The sequence below is a fragment of the Coniosporium apollinis genome (genome assembly GCF_000281105.1).
Source record: "Coniosporium apollinis CBS 100218 chromosome Unknown supercont1.23, whole genome shotgun sequence".
In the NCBI taxonomy this organism is placed as follows: domain Eukaryota; kingdom Fungi; phylum Ascomycota; class Dothideomycetes; genus Coniosporium; species Coniosporium apollinis.
The window spans coordinates 441941-469021 of NW_006913285.1; the positions used below are offsets into that span (position 1 = coordinate 441941).

The 27081-nt window shown below is 47.4% G+C and overlaps 11 protein-coding genes across 11 annotated transcripts; 5 read left to right on the forward strand and 6 right to left on the reverse strand.

The window, feature by feature from the left end:
* Positions 1-2837: 2837 nt before the first annotated feature.
* On the forward strand, positions 2838-3521 carry W97_05103 (uncharacterized protein; the record flags this gene model as incomplete). Its single annotated transcript, XM_007782988.1, has 1 exon — positions 2838-3521. One exon carries the CDS (start codon positions 2838-2840, stop codon positions 3519-3521), a length of 684 nt encoding a protein of 227 aa, XP_007781178.1.
* A 1307-nt stretch (positions 3522-4828) lies between these two features.
* Positions 4829-5486, reverse strand: W97_05104 (uncharacterized protein; the record flags this gene model as incomplete). The annotated part of the gene is made up of 2 exons (XM_007782989.1): positions 4829-4923; positions 4973-5486. 2 exons carry the CDS (start codon positions 5484-5486, stop codon positions 4829-4831), a joined length of 609 nt encoding a protein of 202 aa, XP_007781179.1.
* A 409-nt stretch (positions 5487-5895) lies between these two features.
* W97_05105 (uncharacterized protein) lies at positions 5896-7914 on the reverse strand (the record flags this gene model as incomplete). Its single annotated transcript, XM_007782990.1, has 1 exon — positions 5896-7914. The coding sequence occupies one exon, from the start codon at positions 7912-7914 to the stop codon at positions 5896-5898; it is 2019 nt and encodes a 672-aa protein (XP_007781180.1).
* Positions 7915-8971: 1057 nt separating this feature from the next.
* On the forward strand, positions 8972-9565 carry W97_05106 (uncharacterized protein; the record flags this gene model as incomplete). Its single annotated transcript, XM_007782991.1, has 2 exons — positions 8972-9241; positions 9290-9565. 2 exons carry the CDS (start codon positions 8972-8974, stop codon positions 9563-9565), a joined length of 546 nt encoding a protein of 181 aa, XP_007781181.1.
* A 31-nt stretch (positions 9566-9596) lies between these two features.
* Positions 9597-10097, forward strand: W97_05107 (uncharacterized protein; the record flags this gene model as incomplete). The annotated part of the gene is made up of 1 exon (XM_007782992.1): positions 9597-10097. One exon carries the CDS (start codon positions 9597-9599, stop codon positions 10095-10097), a length of 501 nt encoding a protein of 166 aa, XP_007781182.1.
* A 2322-nt stretch (positions 10098-12419) lies between these two features.
* W97_05108 (anhydro-N-acetylmuramic acid kinase) lies at positions 12420-13866 on the reverse strand (the record flags this gene model as incomplete). Its single annotated transcript, XM_007782993.1, has 2 exons — positions 12420-13583; positions 13636-13866. The coding sequence occupies 2 exons, from the start codon at positions 13864-13866 to the stop codon at positions 12420-12422; spliced, it is 1395 nt and encodes a 464-aa protein (XP_007781183.1).
* A 520-nt stretch (positions 13867-14386) lies between these two features.
* W97_05109 (uncharacterized protein) lies at positions 14387-15844 on the forward strand (the record flags this gene model as incomplete). Its single annotated transcript, XM_007782994.1, has 3 exons — positions 14387-14622; positions 14677-14796; positions 14848-15844. The coding sequence occupies 3 exons, from the start codon at positions 14387-14389 to the stop codon at positions 15842-15844; spliced, it is 1353 nt and encodes a 450-aa protein (XP_007781184.1).
* Positions 15845-15908: 64 nt separating this feature from the next.
* Positions 15909-17180, reverse strand: W97_05110 (uncharacterized protein; the record flags this gene model as incomplete). Its single annotated transcript, XM_007782995.1, has 5 exons — positions 15909-16039; positions 16088-16178; positions 16229-16335; positions 16388-16861; positions 16916-17180. 5 exons carry the CDS (start codon positions 17178-17180, stop codon positions 15909-15911), a joined length of 1068 nt encoding a protein of 355 aa, XP_007781185.1.
* Positions 17181-18333: 1153 nt separating this feature from the next.
* W97_05111 (uncharacterized protein) lies at positions 18334-20031 on the forward strand (the record flags this gene model as incomplete). Its single annotated transcript, XM_007782996.1, has 3 exons — positions 18334-18471; positions 18522-18654; positions 18701-20031. The coding sequence occupies 3 exons, from the start codon at positions 18334-18336 to the stop codon at positions 20029-20031; spliced, it is 1602 nt and encodes a 533-aa protein (XP_007781186.1).
* A 373-nt stretch (positions 20032-20404) lies between these two features.
* On the reverse strand, positions 20405-21168 carry W97_05112 (uncharacterized protein; the record flags this gene model as incomplete). The annotated part of the gene is made up of 3 exons (XM_007782997.1): positions 20405-20590; positions 20693-20862; positions 21108-21168. The coding sequence occupies 3 exons, from the start codon at positions 21166-21168 to the stop codon at positions 20405-20407; spliced, it is 417 nt and encodes a 138-aa protein (XP_007781187.1).
* A 1401-nt stretch (positions 21169-22569) lies between these two features.
* W97_05113 (uncharacterized protein) lies at positions 22570-23065 on the reverse strand (the record flags this gene model as incomplete). Its single annotated transcript, XM_007782998.1, has 3 exons — positions 22570-22707; positions 22732-22809; positions 22901-23065. Coding segments are annotated over 3 exons (381 nt in total), but the record flags the coding sequence as incomplete, so codon positions are not given.
* Positions 23066-27081: the final 4016 nt, after the last annotated feature.

Sequence of the window (27081 nt, forward strand, 5' to 3'; positions counted from 1 at the left end):
GATTAGTTATTATAATAGATAACACGTCTATCTATTATAGCTAGTAGGTGAAGCAGATATTCTAGGACGCTAGTATTAAGTTTAACTACCTCCCACTATACTCACCTAATCTTAACTCTATTAAGGCGACATTCGCTGATATAAAGGTCTAAATAAGGCGGGAGCGGTAGCTAATAGAGTAGATAGAGGACTTCCTAGTATTCTTATATATAGTAATCTATATAGTAGGTAGAAGGAACGTAAGGGCTTATTTTAAGCACGCTAGCTATAGCCTAAGGGTATTTATATAGGAATCTACACACGACTTATTATTTTTTTCAGTTTAAATTAGATACTCCACGAATATTGCAGCTATACTTTTAAAAAAAAACAGTTCTAAGATATAATATGTCTAAAACCCCGCCGCCGCTTATATATATAATTAGAAAATATTATACTACTAAAAACTACTTGGTATTAAGGTTTTTTTTAGCTAGTAATAGATCACTGGAGAATTATCGGAGTCGCTAGAGGATTATTAAAGCTAGTCCAGCTTATATTTTATACTAATCGCCCGGGTTTAATTAGTCGACGGGATAGAATAACTAGCTCTAGTAAGAAAACTAAATATAAAAAACAAGAATAAGTATAATACTATACTAAGATCTAAGTCTCCCGGACGTATATAGACTAATTTAAGCTAAATAATAAGTAGGATAGAGGTACTCAGTAAGCCCGACGCTAAGAGTCTTTAAAAGGCTTAATCTCCCTATAAATGCGAGCAAAAAACTCTAGCTTAAAGCTATACTACCGCTACTAATCCTTAGATGTAGATTCTTACAATCTATTAAGGTTCCAACCATCCTAAATAAAGTAAATCTTCAGCTCTTAGAGGAAGGTCTAGACCGGCTCTATACTCTAGCTCCGTCGACTCTTAGCCTAGTTAATAAACTACGCAACTACCTCATCTAGGTTGTCTTTAGCTACTACTAGTAAAGACAGCAGAGGATCGTTCGGGGCAGCCGCAGGGAGTTGAGGGGGTAGTTAAAACTACAGATAGAAATAGAGAGGCGGGTAAGATAGCTAGCTAAAAGGAGGCGCTTGCTAAATCGGGTATCTATAAGCTAGCTCTTACAAGACTAGTAATCGAGCCCACCTTAGTATCTTACTAGCACCACGTGCTCCTTTATCTACAGCTAGCCGTAGTATAATATTGTAGCTTAGATCTTTGACTATAGCGATACCCTCCTTAATATTGCGGGCCCAAGCAGCAAGCGTTTAGGTATAGATAGAATAGTAATTAGATAGAAGATTAGAGCTAGATATCTAACACGTTCTAGACCACACCTTACTATAGTTGGAACAACTCTAATTCTAGTATCTATACTCTATACTTAGAGCGAAACTAGGATTACTAAGCGCTAGCTCGTTTTTAAGCTGGTAAGAGAGAATAATATACTAGCTACTAGTTATAGACCGCCGACCTTACAATAGCTATAATACTAGAGTTAACTTAGAAGTAGAGATAATCTCTTAAATAGTAATAGTTATATAGATATAGAGCGCCCTCTATAGGTAGCGTTTAAACTAGTTTATTAAGATCTTCTTAATCTTTAGAATATCACGCTAGCCGCTAATATCTTACGGAGCTTAATCCTTAATCAGCATCTTATCTTATAATATAACCGCTTAAATACCGCGAGAGGTAAACCGCTAGGGTTTAGCTTCTTTTAACACTTACCTCTCAAATTACTAAATATCCCAAAACTTTAGCTGACCGGTAATGCCCAGATAATTAACCTTATAGATAACCATTTAAGATTTTAAGACTTTCTTACCGCAACTAATATACTAGATGCTATTAAACTCGAACACTAGGTCCTTCTCTTTATCCTTAATATCCTTAATTAAAGACTAGTCGTTGTCTTTAGCTACTAGTGCCACGGAAGCTTATATAGAGTCTAGGGTAGAATCGCGAGAGGATAAAACGGTTAAGGGCTTAATAGCCAGCTTAATAACTAGTTCGACAGTCGGTTCGATAGTAGGGACGATAATAGGAGCGGTTTAACCTCGCGGCTGCTTTTAAGCCTTATAAGAGGCGGTAGAGCGGCGGTTTAAGGCTAGCTTCTTATTACTTTTAGCGGGAGTCACCTCGGCGGTAGCCTTACGCTTATTTAAAAACGAGGGAGCCTTTAAAGACAATGGAGGTATAGCTAAGGATAGTAGTGGCGAGCGTGGCGCGGTGATTTTAACACGCATCGCGGTAAGTTAAAACACTAAGAATTCTATATAATTGACCGTTTTAGGTAAATAGATAATTACCGGTATTTAAACTAATAATAATTAATAGTGCGGGCATGCGCTCTCCGGTTTTTATTAGGAGCTGCCTATACTAATCACGGAGAGACGATTTTCGTGTTCTGCCAAGAAATGCAGCGACGTTATGAAAAGAACAGTATCCTGCGGTCAAAGACGTGGCGGCGCTGACTCAGCTACGGGCGACAGGGCACCTCGTCATGTAGTTAGTCCTCCAATGCCCAGCACCACCAATCTAGCATATCGACTCCTGTTAGTTGGGGGCCTAACGATAACCGTCACAGATGCAGGACGTTGCTAGTGTGAATGATCTATGCATGTCAGCATCTTTCATCATGGATGGCTGAATCAGCGACGCTGATTCAGCATTGCACAGGCTGCAACCTTCACATGGTATGCGTCAAACTTGGTACGGCCTGGCTATATCAAGAGAGCATCTCGACAATTTATTCCAAGATGTTTATCATCAAATTGTTCCGAATCCAGCCACCAGATTCATTGCTTCCTGCTGAACAACAAGAGCAAGCGTGCCGCTTTTCACGATGGCCCGGTCAGATACCAGCAAGCTCAAGCCTTTGGTTCTGCATGCGCACGAATCAGGGCCTAACCCTTACAAAGTCGCCATTCTGTTGGAGTTGCTCTCCATTCCTTATCAAGTCAAGCTTTGGGAGTTCGGAGACGGCCCCAAAGGTGTTAAAGGGCCGGCATTCTTAGCCATCAACGAGAACGGCCGTGTCCCAGCTCTCGAGGATCCGAACACCGGTGTGAACTCGTGGGAATCTGGCGCCGTAATCAGCTATCTCTTGCGCTTGTACGATAAGGAGAATTCGTTCGGACCCCGCGGCACGTCTGAGCAGGACCGAGTGGATTTCGAGAAATGGATCCTCTTCCTTCTTACAGGTCTCGGTCCCATGTCAGGCCAGGTGAACTGGTACCGCCACTACAACGAGAGCAAAAACGAGGATGCATTGCAGCGTTACGTCGGGCAGGTTTACAGATCGTATGACGTGCTTGAGGCGCAATTGAAGAAGAGTGGTGGGAAGAGTGTTTTGAAAGGAGGTTTTAGCGCCGTCGACGTTCACTTCTATCCCTGGGTGTGGGAGTACGAGTACGGTGGGTTGAGTCTGGAGAGATATCCACTGATCAGAAAGTGGATGGATATTGTGGGTGGTTTGGAGGAAGTGAAAGCTGTCTACAAGAAGATGCCTGAGGCGAATGCCGCGTAAGCAAGGTTAGAGAGCCGAGAGAGAAGAAGAAGGATGCGGCACGTGAGAATTTAAATCCACGTCGCCTTGTACAGTACTTCCCCCGCCGTAGAATAGTCGCACATCACCACAACTCGGTGAGGGTATTCGGTTAGCCTGCAATTGCCACGGACCGTTTGAATGCTAGTGTTGGGGTGATAGAACTACTCAAATACAGCTTAAAGTAATCCATACCAGTTATTACTACCTCCAGCTTACCGACAGAGGTGTGATTTAGGTAAACCGCTATGCCAAGATTCGTGGTAGCCGCTTCACCGCCTGACTTTAATTAGCAAAGCCCCTGTTTTTGCTGTTAGTTCTGATTAGTCAACGCCACTCTTTTCCGGTGGGGCGGGTATGGCCGTATGTGATAATCCTACTCCATTTTGTAATATATATCAAATGGCAGACAGCAAGCAGAATCGTGACCGAAACATCAAATGCCGGGCAGGCCCCTGATCAGTAAAAAGCGCAACTCGTGATGAAACAAAGCGGGTAGTAGCAGAATGTGGCAAACCGGGACCTCAGGTCGTTGGAGGGAAGGGAGCAGGAGTGTAGAGTAGCAGCGGTGCGACAGGGTACTCTTTTCTCAGTATAGAAAGTGTGCTTGTACGAACGGTTGAAAGATGGAAATCACTTGCGAGGAACCGAAATAAAACCAATAAGCGCTTCCCCAAGCGTAACGATACAAGACACGCCATACACCGACCAAACAATGGGTATCACCATCCATCCAACCGAAATCCAAAACGCTGTCCCACAATACGAACCACCAGAACGCCGCGCGGGATTCGTGTCCAGTACGGCCGCAAATCATCCAACACCTCCGAAATCTAAGAAAAACCCAACCTCTTCACCCCTTAAGAATCCCACTCTTACTCCCCCGACTCCCCTCCGTAACCTCAGCGATATCCTCGAACCCCCGCACAAACCCTCCACCCCGACCACCACCCACGCTCGCCCCGAACCCCCTCTGCCCACTTCCCCTGCCTGAGCCTCGGGCACCGAAACTCTGGGCGCGGAGTTTACGCTCGAAAGGCGTGATGGCTCCTGCTCCTGCTCCGGGCCTCGCATAGGCAGCACCGGCAGGCTACACGGTCGCAACGCGGAAAGCGAGAGGCGCTGTAGGGCGCAGGCGTCACTGTCGGCACAACAGCCAAGGCGCCGAGTCTCTCCCTCGCTTTCTGCCATGCCGTGGAGCGTTTGTTCGGGGTGCGGAGGTAGAGAGAACACAGTCAAAGCGTCCAACACGGGTCTTCCTGCAGGGCTGACATGTGAACTTGGCCCCCCTAATAAAGCATCCCGAGCTTCTGAAGGTAGGAGAACAACGACCCTGCCTCCACCATACCACCATACGTAGACTGCCAAGCAGCCGCGAAAGACCCTTCACTAGATCAGCGTCGTTTCATCGCTACTGCTGGAACCGCACTCACCTTCCACCGGCCCCAGAACACCAAATCCCAGCGCATGGATAACAGCCGGCGCGAGGATAATCAGCACACCCAGCGCGATGACCGTCAAGATCGTAGCAGCATAATACGGATGCTCCTTCGCCAATCCCTCAATCTTCATTGCCGCCTCGCACGCCCGCTCATATGCTTCCTTCGCCGGCCCCTTCAATGCAGACGCTGACTGCAACGCTTTCTTGAGGCCGTCGAGGACGTACTGCGCGATGTGTTCGCTCCATCCACCGAATTGGAGGGCGATGTCGTTCACGGTGGCTTCGAGGTCGCGGCCGGCTTTGGTGGCGGAGAAGAGAGCAGTGAGGATGTCGGAGGCGGTGGATTCGGCGGTGCGGTGGATAGGCTGTTCGTTTGGAGGAAGGAGAATTTTCTCGGAGTGGTAGGCGGGATGCTGGACTTTGCTGGGGAGATTGTGACTCGGAGTAAGAGTGGCTGCGTAGGTATCGCCGCGGAGGCACTCGAGGATGGCTGTGAAGGGGGACATGATGCTAGGTTTAGAGGTTGTCGTTGTCGTGCTTTGTTGTGAGGAATTTGCGTTTTCGGCGGGTTGAGAGATGCACATCAGGAAGAAGTTGTGAGACGATAGAAGAGCTACAAATGTGCTGTGGCACGGCTAGGCGCCGGCTGCGGCGCAGTTGCGTGAAGCACTTCACCGACGGGGCTACAAGGCTGGGGCTTGGCGGCTGCAACAGTGTTTCGGGTATCTCAGCGCGTCATTCTCCACAATGTGGTTCAGCTCGGGGAGTCTGCAGGACACGCTGTTTGGTCCTGACATATTGAAATGCTTGTTTGAAGGCAAAGGCGCTACCCCGAAGATTACCTGAGGATTTCAAGGAATATCTGAACCATGAGGAAAGTGGACATCGTTCCCGCACACATAGCATACGCTTTCATCACATCGTTAAAGATGCTGGCCAAGGGAATACGACCTTTCGCCTCCGACGCCCTTCAAAGAAATACAGCCCGTTAACCCATCTCTTCGTAAATAATCGCGGGAAGCCTTCCTTCGTGGAACTCCGCAAATCGACTTTCAAAGAAACGTGCTTGTCAATATCCCCAAAATCTCCTCCAGCCGGCCGTGAAGCTGTGAAGACATAGCCCGCAGTCCCATCTTCACCGATGTCACAGGCAAAGATTCCGCTGTAAGGACTGTATTCTTCCGTTGGTAGTTGATTCACAAGACATGCCAAGCGGAGTATCTTTCCTTTCGATCTTATAGCCTCGACGAGTTCTCCAGCCATGCAATCTTTGAATCGCTTGGAGAAGCTCGGCTTATGCTCATCCGATAGCCGTACATCTTCCTTGAGGTAATTATCAAGATCTTCAGCAAGCGCCGTGTATTGTCTGCCTTGCCCTCCGGATGCCAGCTCCGCGACCAACTGCTTTAGACAACACCGTTGGAATTCGGTCAATCCATTGGGGGAATCCTCTTCGAATGGAAGGCTAAAGGCAAGGTCGATGCTAATCGCCTTGCCAAGTTTCCAAAGATGCCCTGCGGTCTGGACGCCTTCTTTCACCAACTGGACATCGATGAAGCGGCAGCTCTTGATATAAGTGAGTCCCTCATCTACTGCCGGCTGGAAGGTGTTCAAAGACTGCTTCTTCAGAAAGTCGGATATGTTGTCCGCGAGTGGAGCGCTACTGCTGCCATCGTTATCATCGTCGTTGTTCATGATAATCTCGCCGTTGAAGAGGTACAGAGCTAGCATGGCCATGCTCAAGCTGCAACCTTCCGTCTTCAGCACCCTGGTGTCCAGGCGAATGGAGTAGTTGCAGCAGTTGGCCGCGATGGCGAGACGATCGGAATGTTTTTCTATTCCGCGGGAATTGATGTCAGCGAAGATGACGGGGGACATGGATCTGCAGAATGTGCTGTCAACATCTCCCGATATATTCCGAAGTAGTTCAGTATATTTTCCCGCTCGCATCAGAATGTTTTTGCAAGTGGCGTCGTCCTGTTCTTCATGTCTCTGTTGCTTCTGATACGCGAGACAGAATCGAGAGGCCTCTTTGCGGAAGTCGGCCGAGTTGACACAAAGCTCACCGCTAAGCTTCCCAAACAAAGGCTTCCCACTCACGGAGTCCTGCGCATTTCGTTTCTGCGCCTCCAACGAACGATCGTGAGGAATAAGAAGCGTCATCTTCGTAGAGGCGCGGTAGTCCTCCTGGAAGGTCCACCCTCTTGTCCACCATCGATCCGAAGTAATTCTATCCAGTAGCTTCAGGGCCTTCTCAGCTTTCCGGTTTATTTCGGATCCTCGTTTCAGAAATGGCGCGTCATTCTCGTCCCTAACAAACGCTCCCCTCAGGAGCTCGAGCAAAAGGCTAAAGTTCTCAACTGACTCGACGCGCACGGAGAGTAACGCAACCGGATAGCGACTTAGACTGTAGACAAGATCCATGGATTGTATCGCAAGTTCTTGTTCTCCAGGATCATCCTGGTCGACACACTCCTTGTCGATCCAAAAGTTTTCGCAGTTGCGATACTTGACGTATTTCGTCACTCGCTTCAGCACCACGTCCCTCACTTTTGTCAGAACCGGCTGTCGTTCCTGCCGTGTTTCGACGCAGTATCCACCAGTAGCATGTTCTTCGCCCTGGGCGGGGTTCCAGGTGTAAGAAACTGCGACATAGTTTCTTTCAGAATGGTTGAGAGGGTTAATGTAGCGCCGCCCTAGCAGTCTTTTCGCGGGCCCGGCTGGCCTATCATCCTCAGCGCGACGTCGTTTGCGGGTTGGCTTCTTCATGTAGAGACATTCCAGTTCCTGAACCCATTCTAGAGACTTTTCATGCAGGGTCTTGTATCTTTGAATATAGAGCAGCATAGAGTAGATAGGGTTTGGATATTGGCTTCGGACGTGAACGAGAGAGTCGCAGGTGTCTTCCCTCATATCCGGCTCATCTACTTCCATGTTTAGGAACGCGACGGTGTCTTCGCTGTTCTGATATTATGCAACAATTCACTTTCATGAGAGGTTGCTATATATTCCCTGTTATGCAACAGCTGAGCCCCCTTGTCGGGGTGAGAAGCGTCACAACCAACGTGGCTAAGGCAGGCGATATCCACTCTTCGTGTGGGTGTGGGTAGAGGCAACGAGGTTTAGCAACCAGCAGCGGATAAAGTTAACAGGGCTGAGGCTGAGAAAGAGGATGGCGGGGTTTTCCGCTCTTAGGTAATACGATGCACGTGACAATCTGCATGTCCCCTCACAGTTTCGACAACGGTGTTGTGCCGCTGTCTACGATTGTGGACGTCTTCTCTATGGGCGGTAATTTCTTGCCGGGAATGTCCAAGGCGTGGATCTTCTGCGTTATGGCGCTCCCGTACCGCTCTCAACTCTGCTTTTGTAGGCTGCGAGAGGGCGTCCCTACTACTGTCGGAGGGATGAAAGGTTTAGCTCGTTAAGCGTGCATAGAACGTTGTATGCTGATAGAAAACACACCGATTTTCTACCGTTCTTCAGAAAGGGCACATCCGTATGATTTTCGCGCCGACGCGCAACGCATTTACGCGGAATCAGCAGACTTCGGGTTTGAGGCTGAGGAGGCCGAGTGGCGCAGTCAGTCACATGATACATTTGCTGCTCATTGCGTAGGAGAAGAGCCGGGGCGTCTAAGTCAATCGCAGCCTACTTCTTCGTCCACGCTCAACCGACCTTAAGTGCCTCTTCGGTGTCGCGGATTCAAGCCTCGATGATGTGATCTGAGAGCATGGGAGAAGGCTGGAGACGAGTAACGAGCGGAGTGAGACGGAAGAAGGCGCGAGGAAAGTTCGTAGGAGTAAGGCGCGAGAGAAGGTCATTGTGTGTTTACTCGTGTACTGGTGGTTATGATGTCTTACCTTATCGATAAGCAGGTACCCTTGCACCTTGTACGTCCACCTCCACGTCCATCTCGACACAAACCACCACTGCTGAACACTCGCCCACATAAGCTCCGCAATGCCCTCTCCGATCGCTCAATACGAGCATGTCCTCCCTCAGCCACATCGCCCTCCTGCCTCCGCCGCAAGGCGCACAGTTCCCCGTGCCAGACCTTTCGCCCAGCTTCTCCCCATCCCGATCCAGCGCTCCGAACAAACGGAGGCGGACTGAAAGCTTCTCCAGCAGCATCCTTTCGAGCACCTCCGGTTTCTCTGCGAATTTCAAGAAGGACATGTTACGCAGCGGGCCAAACTGCTGGCACTGCGGAGCTTCGCCGGTGGGTGCCTGTTACGTCGTCGGGAGGAAAGACCGTTCTGTAGGTCACTACCTTCTATACTCCTGTGCTTCAGTCTAACGCTCGTAGTTCGAGAGACTCAAGCGGCAAGGCTTGATCACGTTCGATGACCTCGGCGACGTCGACAACGGAATCCACCTGTCACTCTGCCACGTAAACTGCGCTGATGTCAACTCCCCTAGCTTCACCTTCTTCCCATCCGACCTACACTTCTTCATCGATTTCGAGACCCAACACTACCAGAGGCGCGAGAGGGAGGCGCGCGTGGATCGCCCTCCCAGCCAGGCTCTGTCCGACCGCGCAGGCATACAAGGATCACCAAGTCGGCATGGAGGCTACGGATAAGTGTGCCTGCGGCGGGTTGTACCAGAGTTACATGCCACACAACTACTTCGGCCCAATCTTCGCACCCGACCCGAACGTCGCGCTTCCGCTGACACCCTCGCATGGTGCGCTCATGGTCTCGTTGCGTCGGACTTTCCGGGTTTACCGAGATCTCTCGTCAGGCGCAATTCTAGCCGATCAACTGGTGCTGCTGAGAATGCTCCAGGATCTGTATACGCGTCCTCTGCCAATACGCTCGAATGACAACCTCGAAGAAAGCCCAACTGGGGTCGGAATTGAAGTCGATGTCACGCACGAAGAGGCCAACACGAGCGTTGCGCACGAGAAGACACGGCAGCTAAACCCCTTCGCCCTTACGATGTCAGGACGCCATGAGGCTCTCTTCGACAGCTCCGCTCCAATTGGCCACGCGCACCAAAAACCAGCCACGGACACATTCGCAAAGCATACACAAGGCAGCGGCATCGGCATCAACTCCTCCCAAAGCGCCAGCGCTCCCCACTTACCCGCGGTCCAGCCATCGCGAAAATGACGGCGCACTTTGTCCGACGCCTCCGATCATGTCGAACACCGCCCAAAACGATTCCCTCGCAACGTTCCAAGAAACCTCACAACGGCAAAGCAACCATCGAAAGCCTCACCAATCCTCAGCTCGCCCCTCACAACCGCGCTCAATCCGTCGCGAAAACGGCAGCGCAGTGTTTCAACGACGCGGACCGTGCCGGCAACTTCTCGGAGCAGGTCTTGCGGATATACACTAGGGAACGAGAACCCGAAGAGCAGTGGAAGTGGGGACCTTCATCGAGCAGTGAGAACAAGGCAGAGTGGTACTCTGCGATGGTGGGGTGGAGGAGTGGTGATGCGGGAGACAGGTGAACTTCTAAATAGCTGTGATGAACTTCTTCCTAGAGCCTTCGAACCATTTCTTCTCAGCCTGGTACTCACTAAACATGACACCCAACCTCTTGAGAACTCGAATTCCAGTGCCTATATTCCTTCCAGTCTGCAAACCCAACAGTACGATAGCACCTTCCTTAACTTGCAGCGCCCAGACTGCATGACTGCCGCGCGATTCAGACCTATGTTCCAGTTCGTACACACCTGCTCTACAGCTGATGTCCAAACATGCCGAACACGAGTTTCTGGGGCTGAGCTGGACCGGTTAGCGGCCTTGGCAATAAGCCATAACCCAATTGACTTCACCTAGCGTCGACACGACCCCGCATAAACTCTCAATAATATGAAGACGGATTGAACAAGACACCTCTTCTTCCAGTATGCATTTCACATCTGTCAAATGAAGACTACCACTCTTACACAATCTTATAACGGTGGACAACTTTAGAGAACTCGAGATCATGCCGAGCGCCGACTACTATACACTTGGATATGAGGAAGACGAGTTCAAACGGTTCTCTACTTAAGATATACTTCCTTGCTTATCACGCAAGCTTACTCTTTCCAGCCTTGAGAAACAACATGAGCTTTGGGACAAGTATTATTCGGCCAACAAAGTAGGCTACCTTAGCTGATTTTGAAATAGAAATTGTGGCTACCACATACACCCTACCGTAGCACAGCACATGAACGGAGCATCTCGGATCGCAGAGATAGCTACGGGCACAGGGTTAGTACAGTCGGTTCGAAAGAACATGCAAAAGTGACTGAAGGGAGCAGGATCTGGCTCTGTGATGTCGCGAAAGAATTGCCTCCTTCTTGCGTCTTACAGGGTTTCGATATCTCCTCTGCAGGCTTCCGTGACGGGTCAAGCCTGCCCAAGAACGTGTCTCTTCATGTGCATAACGCCAAAACCCCTTTCTCCCAAGACCATTTAGGTCGATATGACCTAGTACACATTAGGTTGCTATGGCTAGCGTTGACGAAGGTGGAGGATTGGGAAGTGGTCACAAAGAACGCTGTGGCTCTGTTGAGCAAGTCCCCGCTTCTATTGTTTTCTCAAGTAGCCTGAAGATACACAACGCTAACTTTATCACCTCCTAGAGCCGGGTGGATTCCTCCAGTGGAATGAAGGTATCGCGGTTGTTCTAATGGGATAGGATATGAGGTTCTGACACCGTTGGAAGCAAACCTGTTCCAGCTCCAACGACCTCTACGAACCCACCCAGATACCTCAACGACGGCAATAGAAAGGTCCGGGAAACTCGCGTTCCAGCTCCTTGGTCAGCTCGGTCGTCTGAATGATGGCTACCTCCGCCGTGTTTCACTTTTCGAATCTCAGGGCCTCACCGACATCACCGAAGACATTCTCAGCACAGACAGATTGCCAGAGACCCGAGCGGAATATAGCCGCGTAGCTAGTGCCGGCTTCGTATCCTGTTTGAAACAGTGCATCAACAGTGGGATGCTTGATTGGTCTGACGAGAAAGTGATGGAAGAGAGGAGAAAAGTAATCAGCGAGATTGAACGGGGTGCGTATCTGAGATTGGATATCTTCATTACTGTTGGCAGAAAGCCTGAACAGATGTGAGTTTGGTTAAATGTTTCACAACTGCGATCTTGTTGACTCGTATTTTTTTGTAACGTTTCGGATATTAGAGAATGCTTTGACATTAGACAAATAATGTGTATATTCGAAGCACTAGTTAACGTAGAAAGGTTGCCTGTCTTATCTAAACACTAACTCCAGCCCAGAACTCCTCACATAATAGTCCAGCTACCTAGCGGCTACCTAGCATGGTTGCTTGGATTACTTGCGCGGCTGTGCACAGTAGAGGCAGCCAACGCAAACAACAGCAAACCTAGATATTCAAGACCTTGATGAAAAGGTAGAGGCCGCGAAACACCAATATCGACCCAAGGTAGATGGCCGATCAGAACCTGAAAATCCAGAACATCAAGGTTTCCAATCAGTGTACTTCCTGTCAACCACCATCTCCTTGACCGTCGGCAGAGGCTCACCACGTCCGAAGTTGATAGCTTGAAACATGATCTCTCTCCATCTCAGACCAGGCGCGATCTTGCCGGAGATGGTGTTCGGCGTCAGTGTGTCGCTGTTGATCGGAACTAAAGCAGCTCTTCCAAGGATAGCTTCCAGCGCTTGTTGAGCAAAGGACACTGCTTCCTTGGCATCGGAAGGCACCCCGGTCTCGTCCAACTTCAGGATTCGGGTGTTGGGAAGTTCCTGCCGCAGATAATTGATGATGTTGGGGTTTCTCGCACCGCCTCCGCACATGAAGATCTCGCCGATCTTGTTATGCCGCGGGAAGAATGTACGGTATTGCTTGACGATGTTCTGTGCCGTGATCCGGGTGATGGTGGCAAGGGTGTCATATTTGCTGAGCCCCAACGACAAACACTCGTCAATCAGCTGCTGTGCTTCCCCGTCTCCGAACGTCTCTCGACCCGTCGTTTTGGGCGGTGGGTGATTGACATATGCGTTGTCTCTCAAGAAGCGATCAACAACGCTTTGGCTGACTGTACCGCGTGCCCCCCATTCGCCGTCTTTATCGTACTCCATCTTCCCATTGGTGAAGTATCGCATTGCTGCATCGATAAACATATTGCCTGGTCCGCAATCCCAATCGATCATAGCATCAACACCGCCCTCAGAGTCTGGAGGTATAATGCAGAGGTTGGCTATACCGCCAATGTTCTGGCACACTCGAAGCTTCGTCGGGTGATGGAGAAGGAGACCGTCAATGAGAGCCACCAGAGGGGCTCCTTGGCGACCAACAGCTTGCTCCGCCATTCTGAAATCGGTGACTGTCGTTATGCCAGTCATGGCGGAAATGACGGTGCCTTCACCCAGACAAAAGGCCGACTGCGTTTCTCCCTCTTTGGGCATCGAGAGAAGCCAGATTGTCTGCCCATGTGATCCGATGAGGTCGATACTATCCATAGCGATGTCGTGCTTGTCGCAAAAGATTTTAACGGCCTCGCCGAACATGACACCCAGCTGAACGTTGAGCTGAGACATAAGAGACGGTGTCGTTTTTGTTTCGCGAAGCATCTTGAGGACGGGTTTCTTGATCCATTGCGGCACAGGTATCTCGTCATACTGGCCAAGGTCAGATAAGACGTTTAGGGTGGATGCACTCAGCGGATCTCACCTTGAGTATATTCATATGCAGTGGCGCCGTAGGCGACGACTGCCGGTAATGCACTAGGGCGCAATCGATGCCATCCATTGCAGTGCCACTGTTCAATCCCAGTACTCTGACGTCCAGAGATCCGTCTGCTCTGCGGTGAACACCACTGCTGAGGCCATTTGCATGAACCCCATTGGAGGCGTGTCCATAGGCATGGCCGTTTGTGCTGTCAGGATACGTCGCGGACACCATGGTTGATACCGATAATGACACGAGTTCGAGTTGCGAAATCCATATTGATATATATCCTTCCCTCCTCCCTCATTAAGAGCCCCCGTAAGCACTGTCTGTTAGTCTAGTACACATTTTCGTGGCGAATATGCGCTCGGGTCGAAGCCAGAGTTCGTGCCGAGTTTCGTGCCGAGTTTCGTGCCGAGATTCAAGTTCGGCTCGAGATCAACCTCGCGGCGACGTCTCGTCTCAACGCGGGGAACCCCTCGGCTACCTTACTCGTAGCTGATCTCCGGATTGCAGGCCGTCTTACCGTTTTAGCCTTCTCTTGGCCGTGATCGGGGAGCTGCGGCTTGGAGAAAGGAAGGAAATAAGGGTCCCGATACTGTTCAGACGAGTAATTGCATTGAGCAATTCCACCACTCTCCACAACACCATCCTTGCGGCACTTCTTGAGATGAGTGTTCTCACCTAAACGTCTCTGAGACATTTAAAGCGGCTGCTGCTCCTCCGCGACATTCAGCATTCATACACCGTGAAAATGCCCTCCTCAATCAGTCCCGCAGATCAGGTCAAGCAAGTATGGACATCCGACGACGACACCATGGCGAAGCAAACGGCGACTACGCGGTGGCCAAAGATTGTCCAAGGTACGATCGATGACGTTAGGCAAACCGCTGCACAATCGAGTTGCGCTGCACAACAAGAGGAGAGGTTCGCGATCCAATCCGCACTCAAGGAAATGAAGGATGAGATGCTACAGAACAAAACCTTATCGTATGTCACCTCTCTGCATAGAAAATCTGTTGTGAAAGTGCTAACGTGGGATAGGCGTCTTCCAGCAGACGGAGGAGGTGACATTGAAGGGTACAACACGCGATTAGCTTATTTGGGCGATAAAGTCACCTGGAATGCTGCCCCGTGGCTGTTTTGTGAATGCTATCTTTACAGGTATGAATCTTCTTGGGAAACTCGAGGGTTGCTTCAGCTCACCGCTCTTAGGCGCATACAAACAATCTTCGCGAGGTCGAGGCATTGGCAGACTTACGATGTCTTCAAACGACAGAAAGACTCAACATTCGCCAAGTCACGAGCAGCAGTCGAGGAGCTCGCAAGTCGGTACATGCACATTATTACCGACTCGAGCCTCGCGGCGGATGGAGTCACGGATGATGAAGCAAAGAAGCTCCTCTTCGTAGAGATGACCGAGATTGCTCTATGGGGAAACGCCACGGATCTGTCGCTCCTGAGCAACCTTAGCTTGGAACAGATACAAAGCCTCCAGGGACGGGAAGCCATCGCAAAGTCCCAACGCAACATTGTAGACAACGATACGGACCAAGTCTGGATGTATCTTATGCATACGCCAAGGTCGAGCCGCAGAATCGATATCGTCTTGGACAATGCTGGCTTCGAATTCTTCACGGATGTGCTGTACGCTTCTTATCTGCTCGAAAGCGGACTTGCGTCTTCTATCAGGTTTCACGTTAAAGACTTCCCATGGTTCGTCAGCGACGTAACGCCTGCGGATGTAGATTCGCTGTTCTCCCATTTGCAGTCGCCGGAAATATTTCCCAACCGCGAGTATCTCGATCGGCTGCTCCGGAGACTTAGCAAGCACTTCGACTCGGGCGCTCTCACCGTCATCCAACATCCATTCTGGACGGCAGGGTGCTCTTTTCACAAGATGCACTCGCAAGCGCCTGATCTTGTCGAAGACCTCAAAGCTAGTAGCCTTATCATCTTCAAAGGGGACCTGAACTATCGCAAGCTCGTGAAAGACGGCTTATGGCCACACACCACGCCATTCAAGGATGCCCTTGGTCCACTTGGTGCCAAGAGCGGGCTGAAGATCCTCGCGCTGAGAACGAACAAGGCGGATGTTTGCGTTGGGATTGACAGCCAAAGCAGGGTGGATGCTTTGTATGAGGAAGCACCCCAAGGGGCATGGATCAGGAACGGAAAGTACGCGGTCGTCTCGTTCAGCGACGGGGAATAAGGACGTAGTTCCATCCAACTGTACGCTCTGTAGTCAATTCATCTGTTTAGATAGACGGAGTTATTCATTCTATGGTCCACTCCTCTTTTAGCGAGTTAATGATCCAGGCTGTTGGCCACGCGTGAGCTTTCTCCGTACCCTCCAGCAACACAATCACACCGTTCCTTTCGGCCTGGTCTGTCATCAGCGGGCCCCCTGCCCTCATTAGTGATGGACTCTACAACACTCAACACTCCCGCTTACATATAAAAACGGTGTGGCACAGGGTTATCAGTGAGGGCACTGTAGAAGGCGCCACTCCACAGATCGCTCGCGCATGCGACATGATTTGTATCTTTTACGCGTCAGATGCTTGTATACTAGGCTGAAGGAGGAAAGACGCACGTCGGTTTCCCTTGGACTGGCACGAACACTCCTGACGGCAAACTTCGGGGTCGGTTTGTATATGATCAACAGCATACATGCCAGATGGTAAAACCCAAACGCCATCACTATTACCATAAGCCAGGGGTAAAACAAAATGGCCTACAAGGATATACACACCATGCCAATCGGCAGTGAACCAAAACTCCGGGAAAGGGTTACTGCTACCAACCACAGGATCGCTGCACCAGATAGGGTCGAATGTGCCCGGTCTGTTTCTCATCCAGCTCTCCACGGCATCCGAAAATTCTTCCCATTTCTTCATCCTTCCACATGGCTCCTGGAATCCAGAACCGAAACAGAACTGGATGATAGTGGCGCAGATCCAAGTCATCGTATTAGCCCACGCGGTCTCGCGCCTAAGGTCGCCTATTGGGTCGCTTCCAGCGGGAATAGGGCTCAAGATGATGTTGAGATCGACATTGGGCGGCTGCTGGTTGACACAGGCGTTGTAGAGGCATTGGCGCATGTAGACCCAAAATGCAGCCTGTCGGAGTCCGGGTGCCGACGGATCGACCTCCCGTCCTTGAGAGGCACGCAGCAGAGCTAAGCAGCCGGCAAGGTGGCGCTCTTGATCGCTGCCTGTGACCGTGACTATGACGGAAATTTAGAACTGTATACAAGTAATTCGAGGGTGGTTTTGCTCACCATTGAGCTGTTCGAAGACTCTGAGGATGACAATTGCACAAAGCAGCAAGTCGTCATTAGCGACACTGTCTGAGTTTAGCAGTGGAATGAGCAGCTCTATACATCGGTCATGAGCCTGCTGAGCCGCATCATTGTCCCCAAGGTGTCTCGCGGCAAACGAGATTACGGCATGAAGCAATATTGGTGATGTCTTGACCAATGCAGGAATCTTCAACGTAAATTGTCGGGAAGCATCTGTACAGTCGAGCCAGCGTCCCAGATGCATTGAATAATGGCGCACTAGATAGGCCTCGTGAAAAGTCAGTGTCGTGGCAACGGATGCGGTGGGCGAGGCAAGTGTCCATCGGCTCGACTCATCGCGACCGGGTGAGCGAGAGTCTGGCTGAGGCAGCTGGGCAATCGAAACTGCCGCTCCGTCGTAGAATGGGGAGTTGGTGGCTGTGGGCGATATCGCTGTTTGGATATCGCTAGGTACAGTATATGGTGACACATATGAGTCCTCTGCAGAAGGTAGAGAAGCATTTCCCGATGCAGTGCGGGATTCATTGGGTATGATGAGAGGCGAATCTACTCCAAAGCTGGTTGATTGCACGACGCCGTTCCGTCTCTGGATCATCGACTGCAGAGCTCCCTCGGAAACCTCGCGATGAGTGGAAACTCTTCGACGTTCCTGCGGGAGATAATTCCTGATGCTGATCCCGGGATGGTCATCTCGTTGGCAAAGTCGACTGCGTTTCCTACACTGACCGCAGATAGGCCGCACTTCGTCGCCTTCATCCCCATCAGTCGGAACGTTTAGCCTTCATCCGTTCGACTCACACTTCACATGACGGGCCCGACAAGTCAAGCTTTACAGGATTGGTTAGCGCTGAGCGTCTGGCATCGTGGGATCACCGACCACCCGTCTTTCGAACGAAGCTTTCCCATAATCTGTCTCCGGCACACGAGTGTCGTTTGAAGGGCTTCGACACGAGAGATGGAGACGAACTTGTGTATCGTGACGGTTAGGTTGTTGCCAGGATGTCGGGGCGTTGCGGGGCTTTGGCGGGGAAGGATGAACGGCTATCCGCCGGATGAGAAGCTTGCCACCTCGGTTCCGCGGATCCGAACGAAGCCCATCCTCAACAAGTAATTCGTGACGAACTGTCCACGCTTTCGGAGGTTGCCCGTTCCCGCTGCAAGACGGAAACACCCGTGAGGATCAAGTTCCACCCCATCGGGAATAACCCTCTGAACCTACAGCCGTCCCAACCATGCGGGGCCCCAGACTCTCCACGGAATCAACAGTGCTGCAATGCGCGAGCTTCCGCCTATAAAGCGGACCGCAGACCTCACGATGCGAGGTCCAAGGCAGAGGTTTCTATACCTGATCACACCGCAACGAGCAGTTATTCACAATCTTACCAAACTTCCTCACAATGGATCGCGGATACTGGCGAAGACTCTCCGGGCCAAAGCTGCTCAAACTCATCACCGCCGTGTCGGCCATGGCCATCTCCTACGAAGGCATGAGCCAGGGAGTCATGGGCGCAGTAAACGTTGCTCCTGAATACGGGGTTCGTGGCAATTCCCTCAGTCATACACGCATTGACTGACAACTTGGCAGCGCCGAATGGGTTTTGCAGATGCCGATGGCACTGTCATCAAACCGTCCTTACAAGGAGGAATCGTCGCAATATACTACGCCGGTGCACTTCTCGGTGCCTTCTGGGCTGGTGCTTTTTCGGACTCCTATGGCCGTAAGTGACACATCCTGCAGCCCCGGTACAAGACTGACTTTGCTAGGTATCAAGGGCATTTGGATGGCATGCTTCTGGTGCATGTGCGGTGTCATTCTACAGGCATCCGCTGTTAACCTAGCGCATATGCTTTGTGCCCGAATCGTCGCTGGCGTCGGTGTCGCTTTCATCATAGTCATCGCGCCTGCGTGGACAGCGGAGCTTGCACCGGCCGCCCACAGAGGTAAAATGATTGCGCTCACCTTCCTCGCCAACTTTTCCGGAATCGCCTTATCATCGTGGATCGGCTTTGGTACATCGTTCACCGAGTACGCCGGCGGCGCATTTAGATGGCGCTTCTGCTTCGCCATGCAAGCCATCCCACTCTTCATTCTCATCGCCGGCACTCTACTTATCCCCGAGTCGCCACGATGGCTTGTAAAGGCGGGCAGAAAAGAAGAAGCCTTTGAGATTATCGCGAAGATCAGAGGTGACGGCGACCCTGAGCATCCAGACGTCCAGCACGAGTACAGAGAGATCATCACGGTCATGCAAATGGAGCAGGAATCGCAGAGTACCAACTACGTCAAGATGTTCCTCGGCATTGGGTCAGGGGACATTCATCTTGGTCGGAGAATCCAGCTCGCATTCTGGCTCCAGGTGCTTATGCAATACGGAACCGGTATAGCAGCCGTGGTAATCTACTCCGGCACCATCTACCGCACGGCGGGCTTCGACGACTTGAAGTCGAACTGGCTGTCAGCACTCAGCATGATGGTAGGCATCCTCGGCACGGCTATTGCGGCGTTTACCCTCGATCGAGTCGGCCGTAGGCGGACACTCTACTGGGGTGCCGTCGTCCTCAGCATCATCCTCTTCACCATCGGTGGCTTGTACCGTGGTGCACTCAACAATCCCGCCCAATCAGAGATATACGGAACAGCAGCGGCGTCCATGGTTTTCGTGTACATTCTGGTCTTCAGCTCCTCGTGGCTTATGATCCCCTTCATCTACCCAACAGAAATATTCCCAACCTGGTTGCGGGCAAAGGGCAACGCGTTCGGCGTCGCGGGCTGGGCAATCGGCTTTGGCGGCGGTTCACTGCTTGTCCCGATCATGTTTGCTGGCATTGGCGAGAAGACCTTCTACGTGTTTGGAGCGGCAATGCTTGCTTACATCCCAATCATTTACTGCTTCTTCCCCGAGACCGCCGGGCGCAGTCTAGAATCGATTGACTTTTTGTTTGCTAGCAAGAGTTTGTTCACCTGGAACGAGGAGAAGGAGTTCGAGAAGCGGGTGGCACAGCTCGAAACGCAGATCCAGAAGGCGCAAGAGAAGGAGGATGGCTTGTATAGCGAGAAGTCAGACCGCGTGTTTGTAGAGGATTCGGCCGTCTAGAGCGCATGAGAGGTCCAGATAGATGTCACTGTTGCACTCGGTCGAGGTTGGCCCGGCAGACTTCGTAGAGTTCTATGGCTTCGATCAATAAATGATTCCTGCCACATGTGATCCAGTTTCAATGAATGAACAGAGCAAGCGAGAGAGTAGCAAAGGTGATAAAGCCACAGCATCCAGGCTGTCTTGCTATGAAATACGAAATCCAAGCTGCTGGCGCGGATTTTCGAAAAGCATACGCTTTGCACACTGGCGCACATCAACAATCACGTCCGAGAATGACTAAAAACACGACCCGACACGCCGTCCATAAATACACAAGACATCATCACAGCTCAATCAAGGCACCCCGGCAGCTGCAAACCCAAGCTACGGACTATAAGCCACATTCGCTAACTGGCACTTCCGCACTTTGTGCCTCAATCCTTCCAAGTTCGTACGCATGGCCGTTGGTCAAATCGTTCATGGCTGCCATCGCGATGTTGAACCCAGTCCCCGCGTGATCGACAGCAAGGACATGAATCGTCTTGCCCCTGTACGTGAGCGTGTAGCACTTGCCGCACTGGCAACCCCAGGAGTGTCAGCGTGCGCACAGGTACAGCTTGTTTACGAATATAATAAGGTATGTAGAGAAGAATGGAGGCAGTGCTCCAAAGATACACACGTTTGGAGAGTTCCAGCCAGTAACAGTACCGCTTCCGCCAATGTACGGGAAACCTCCGTAGTCGCCTTGCACGTTCCAGCCGTAACGGGTTATGAGACCGTTGGCGCCGTCAGAGCAGGCCACGACGGACATGGAGCGCATAGCATTATCATAGCCGGGGTCATATGAGACTGTGGCGTAAGTGTTAGGTCAGCGTGGCTGTCAAATTGTGTCCGACTGACTAGTCGAATGATCGAAGATGCCCTTGTGGGTGGTTGTGGATACAAGTTAGGCGAACATAAAGTGCTCAATAAAGCCTTATCAGCAGCCCGAGCAGTGCTATAGCTGTGGCTGTAGAGGAGAGGTAATCCACAATCTGCCTTGAGTATCTATTGCACTAAGGAGCAACGAAATGCGAAGCGATAGGAGAACATACCGCTGGTGGCTGTGGCGAAGGCGCCAAGTACGAGAATATTAAGGATCGTGTAGAGACGCATGATGGCTGTCAGAGAAATTCGATGTTCGAGTTGTCGCTTTTATAGGCCTGATGGAGTCCAGTCTGTGCTGTGGAATGTTGTAAGGCAGATCACTATCAGGAAAACTGATGAGAGCGAAGTTTGGTTTTGGAGTATCGGACGTTGTTAAATAAGTCGCCGGTGGTAAGACGGGAGAGAAGACGAAAGAGCGGTGGTTGCACAGAAGCTTCTCTAATATACAGGTCCTGCTGAGCTGGGCAGGTTCCTTCTAGTGAGCAATCAGTCGCTTACATCATCCTTACCTGGAACGCCGATTTGGCCTTATTGAGGCAGCCGCATTAGTGCGGCAGGCTCCTCGTGTACTCACCGTTCTTGAGTTTTCAGCTGGCAATCAGCTGCCGGGGTAGAGTAATACGGGAGGTATACGATTATAAGCGCATCGCCGATTTCTACAACACGCTTGCCTTAGATGATTTGAAGGAACATCGGTATGATGCGGCTGAGCTCAGATGACCAGATTGGCTTTCTGGAGATGCTTCTGTCGACATGCATAAGTTTGTTGACGAGAAGCACGCTACTTAGACATGCCTTTCTCTGCTATACAACCTTCTAAAGGTAGCCTCCATGTACGTAAGAGACATCGATCTGTTAAGCAGCCGACCGCGCAGTATCGTATTAGGCATGCTCATCATGAAATGAGAAATAAGCAACTCGGGTGAATACGAGCTCCAAAGATCCACAACTTGCACAATTTACTTTGGTCGTTAGAAGCGGCAGACTCGGGCAGACTGCGGGGTGCATGCGCATTACGTAAACCTCCATGTAAGGCGTTTTGAATAGAGGGTGGTTTGGTTGGATGAAGTTCGCTCGCAAACCGGACGAACATTTTGCAAGCGACAGTAGCGGGTGCCCGTGCGCGGGACGTGCCGCCCGTCGCCAAGCAGGTAATTTAGGGGCAGCCATCTCCATTACACGTATGCGTGTGGGCGTGATGTTACGGATTAAGAGATGTTCTTCTTATTTCTCGCATCGCTATCACAGAAAGTATGGAAGATTGCACAGAGACCACACGCGTTGGTAATAGTCTGTTTGAACTATATTACAACATGTTCTTCAGTGGTATTCTATATGCACCTTGACATTGGAATTCTGCCCGGTATAGAATAGTACCACCGATAAGCCGAAGGACACAAAGAATATACGAGCAAGCTCGAAAGAAGTGCGTGGCAGGCTGCTGCGCAAAGCCGGGGCCCTTACGCGGGTCTCAAGAAACCTTTTTAACAGCCAAATTCAAGGTAAGGACGGAAACCAGGTGCCTAGTCGAAAGGGTAGGAAACCGAGACTTAACGTGGGACAGCGGAGGAAAACGAACAGGTGCTATTTAAGCAATCTCCAAGCCGTTAACGCCCCTTCTATGCACATTTACTTGCCCGGGCACTTGCGCCACTTGAGGCCGAAGATGTTCTTAAACTTGAGGTCAGTCGAGTCGACCGTGAGGAGGTTCGCGCTGTCGCTGCCGATGGGCGTGACACGCACTTGGCTATTTATGTTGAGCATGCCCTGCTAGCCGCATAGAGACCACACCATCGAGACCACGTCCAGCTCGTCGTGCTTAAGGTAGTCGTCCTCGAAGGGGCCCTTGAACTCGGTTGCAAGGGAGGCCTGTGCCGAGATTGTCACTATTCAATTCCTATACACATACAGATTGAAGGGCAAAAGCCATAGCTGAGTGGACGTCAAAGGTGCGGCTTACCTGCTGCTGCATACCAGAGAAGTAATAGGTCGACTTGCAAGTGCCAGTTGAGCCCTTCTTAATAGCAGCGAAGCCACAGTAGTCGGCCGTGAAAATGGAGTACTGGAAGCCATGGGGGTACTTCAGCTTCAAAGTAAGCTGGTAGTTCTTGCGGTTCTCGACAGGCTAGATGTAAGGGCCGCTCTGCGCAGTGTACTTGTCAAAAGCCAGCGTCAGAAGCGTCTTGTCGTCAGTTAGCGAGGTGGCAACACTACTAGCTAGACAACCGGTGCCAGCATAGTTAATGCTCTCAATTCTGATATCTTCGCTGCTGGGAACTACTTGGGGCTCTAGATCGGCGACTGGGGCGGTAGCAGCCAGGCTAAGAAGTGCTACGAGGGCGACGGTAGTGAAATGTATATTGAAGATAAGGCTTGTAGACTAGTCTAGTAATATAACTAGAGAATTAGACTGTGTCTATAAGCACAATTTTGAGTAAATCTAGTTATACAAGCTATTCCTAATAGCTAGGGGATTTAAGAGAGAGATTATAGTCCCTTATATACTAATTCCGTATAGCTTTTCCGCCTAGATAACCTAGAAAGATTTATTTCGTTAATATATAATAACTCTTACATCTAGCTATACTACTAGCTATAGTGCTAACAATATACTATACCTATTTTTAGCTTATAGCTAATAAATATAGGAATTTTAGAGTAGATAACTACTACTATAGAAGTTTCCGAGTATCTTATATTTTAGACTATACTACTAGCTACAAAAAGCTAAAGTGCATAGATCTAGTAAACTATTATTAGTAGTAAGATCGAGAAAGATATTCCTAATTCCCTAGAAATAGTCCCTGCTAACCCAGCAATCGGTAATTCGAGTGTCCCCGGAAAATCGCGATTTTCCGAGCCGATTTTCCGGGGTTCTAATTCCTTGGAAAATGGAAAAGTATTTGGAAAATAGCTTTTTTACTTGGAAAATAGAGTATCTAGGGGGTGCTTTAGGTACCTTACTAATTCTAGATACTAAATTCACTATAATAGAATATATTATACAAAAAACTAATTTTAGAAGGTATTTTCCTTAGAAAACACGTAGTATAATTCTATAAACTACTAAAATAGTAGTCTTTTATTTATATAGTCTTTATTAACTTCATTAATACTATTACTAGGAGCTTTAGATAGAATATTCCTAGATAATAGTATTCATCTTTATTAAAGTATATAAGCTATTTTAATTATATTAAGGTAAGCGAATAAATAACACCCCTAAGAATAGTAATAAGAGAAATTAATTAGATAGTAATACATTTAATTAGTACTAGAGTAGAGGGTAATATAGAATATATCCTCTATTAATAATAATAAGAGAGGATAATAAGTAATATATATCTAAGAGTAGTATTAAGATATATTAATATACTATTCTAAAGTAAGTTAAATTAGCGCTATATTCTATTAAGCTAATTAGATTATTATAGCTTATAGTACTAGACTACGTATATATTAGTGTATAGAAATAGCGCTAGACTTATCTAAGAATAGCTTAGTAGCTAAAATATATTATTTAGAGATACTAGTTAAATTAAAAGTATAGTAATATTCTAAACTTTATATAAATAGTAATACTAGTCTAAGTAGAGGTATAGTGATAATAATAATTAATACAATTAGTAAAGCTAGACTAGGTTAAAGTAATATATTAATTAATACTATCTAAGCTTAGTAGTATTAAAGTATATAAAGATAGTATATTAATTAGAAGTATATACTATTAATAATACTAGACTAGGTATAGTTTAGTTTATACTAGTAATACTAGGCTATATAAAGGTAGTTTAGTAACTTAAACTATATATATAGATATTAACTAGTAGGTCTAGAGGAAAGAAAAGTAACCTAGTAGCTAAAATAATTTACTTTAATATAAATTAGTTATACTAGTCTAGATTAAAGTAATAGAGTAACTAAAATTATATATATTAACTCAAATTAATAGTACTAGACTAAAGAAGAGTAGCTTACTAGCTAAAATAGTCTAATTTAATATATATTAGTAGTACTAGACTAAGTAATAATAGTATTATAGTTAAAAAGAAATATATTAATAAAAATTAGTTACACTAAACTAAGTAAGAACAACCTAGTAGCTAAATTTATATATATTAGTATAAATAAGTAGTACTAGACTAAAGAAGAATAGTCTAGTAACTAAAACTATATATATTAATATAAATTAACTATACTAGAATAAGTAAGACTAGACTAGTAACTAGAGCTATATATACTAATAGAAATAAGTAATACTAGACTAAGTAAGAATAGTATAATAGTTAAAATTAGATGTATTAATATAAGTAGTACTAGACTAAAGAATAACAACCTAGTAGCTAAAACTATATATATTAATATAAATTAGCTACACTAGACTAAGTAAAACTAGCCTAGTAACTAGAGCTATATATATTAATAGAAATAAGTAATACTAGACTAAAGAAAAGTAGTCTAGTAGCTAAAGTTATGGATATTAATATAAATAAGCAGTACTAGACTAAGTCGAGGTAGCTTAATAACTATTAGTATTCTTAAGCTAGAGTAGCTAATTAATATTCTAAAAGCTAAGTAATTATAATAACTATCTAAGGAAATAGAACTAGCTAATCTAGCTACTTATTATCTATATAAGACCCTCTCTTTTCTATCTTCCTCTTACTTTTCTTCTTTGTCTACTAAGTTTTAGTTAATAGTCTATTACCTCTACTCTTACTAAGATAAAGACCTTTACTTAAGCTACGCCTCTAAACTACTTACTATACTATAACTAAATACTATTTTACTCTCTATCTATCTATCTATCTATCTATCTATCTATCTATCTATCTATTTAGACTATCTATAAAGAGTAATTCTCTTAAGAAAATACGTCTAGTAAAGAATCTCAAGCTTAATCTCTTCTATATAATTTTCTATAAAAGAACTATAAAATCCTAAATAAAAAAATAACCAAGTAAGTAACTTTAATCTACCTTAATTTAAATATATACTAATATATTACGTAGACTAAAGAACATGTCTCTATCTACTTCTACTACCTCTAATAATAATAATATTTATACTAAAGTAGACGATTTACCTCTCGGATTTAAATATAACTTAGAATTTAGTATCCTTATTTGTAGTACCTGCCAAATGGGTCTAGAAAGTAATAAAAAGACATATATTAAAGGACATATTACAAAATATCATAAAGGATCTTCTAAATACGATATAGAAAATTTACTTTACTTAATAGAAAGTTTAGATATTAAAGAACGTAGAGATATAGCTCTCCCTACTTTCTTTAAGTATAATTTTAAGGATTTAGAAAGAGATATACTTGGCTTTACATGTAAAGTATGTAATAAATATGCAGGTACTAGTAATAAAAGTATTAGGCTACATTTAAATCGAATACATAATATTAAGGCTAAGAGTACAAGTAATATAGAATTAAAGCCCTATTATTTAGAGAATCAACCTATACAAACCTTCTATAAAGGGCAAGGTAGTAGGCAGTATTTTGCTATTAAAACTAATAATAGTGTACTTAATATAGAATCCGCTCCAAGGCCTAAAGTTATAAAAGACATTCTTAATAACTATAATAATATAGAGGAGAGGTTAAAAGCTAAGACTATTAGTAACTCTAATCTAGAAGATAAAGAGATTAATAGCTTCTTAGAAAAGACTTATTTCCACGAGTATTTATATAATAGAGACCTTAATATATATACTAAACTTATATCTAAACCCGACTTAGATAAAGATAAAGAGGACTTTAATATACTAGATAAAGCCTATAAATCTACTATTAAATGTCTCTATAATTCGGAGAACATAGTAAATAGTTTTAGTAGAAGATATCTACAACAATTACACACAGAAAATATTAATTTAAAGGAAGATAACTTTAGAAGTTTTAAGCTTCTAACTAAACCCTCTAAAGCTAGATACTATAAATCCTTTGCGGAGATTATAACCTATATATTAAGACTTTATCTATTAAGAACTAAAGATACGCCCTCTAATATAGAAAGTAATCTAGCTATAATACAAGATTAGGGTTAGGGTTAGGGTTAGGGTTAGGGTTAGGGTTAGGGTTAGGGTTAGGGTTAGGGTTAGGGTTAGGGTTAGGGTTAGGGTTAGGGT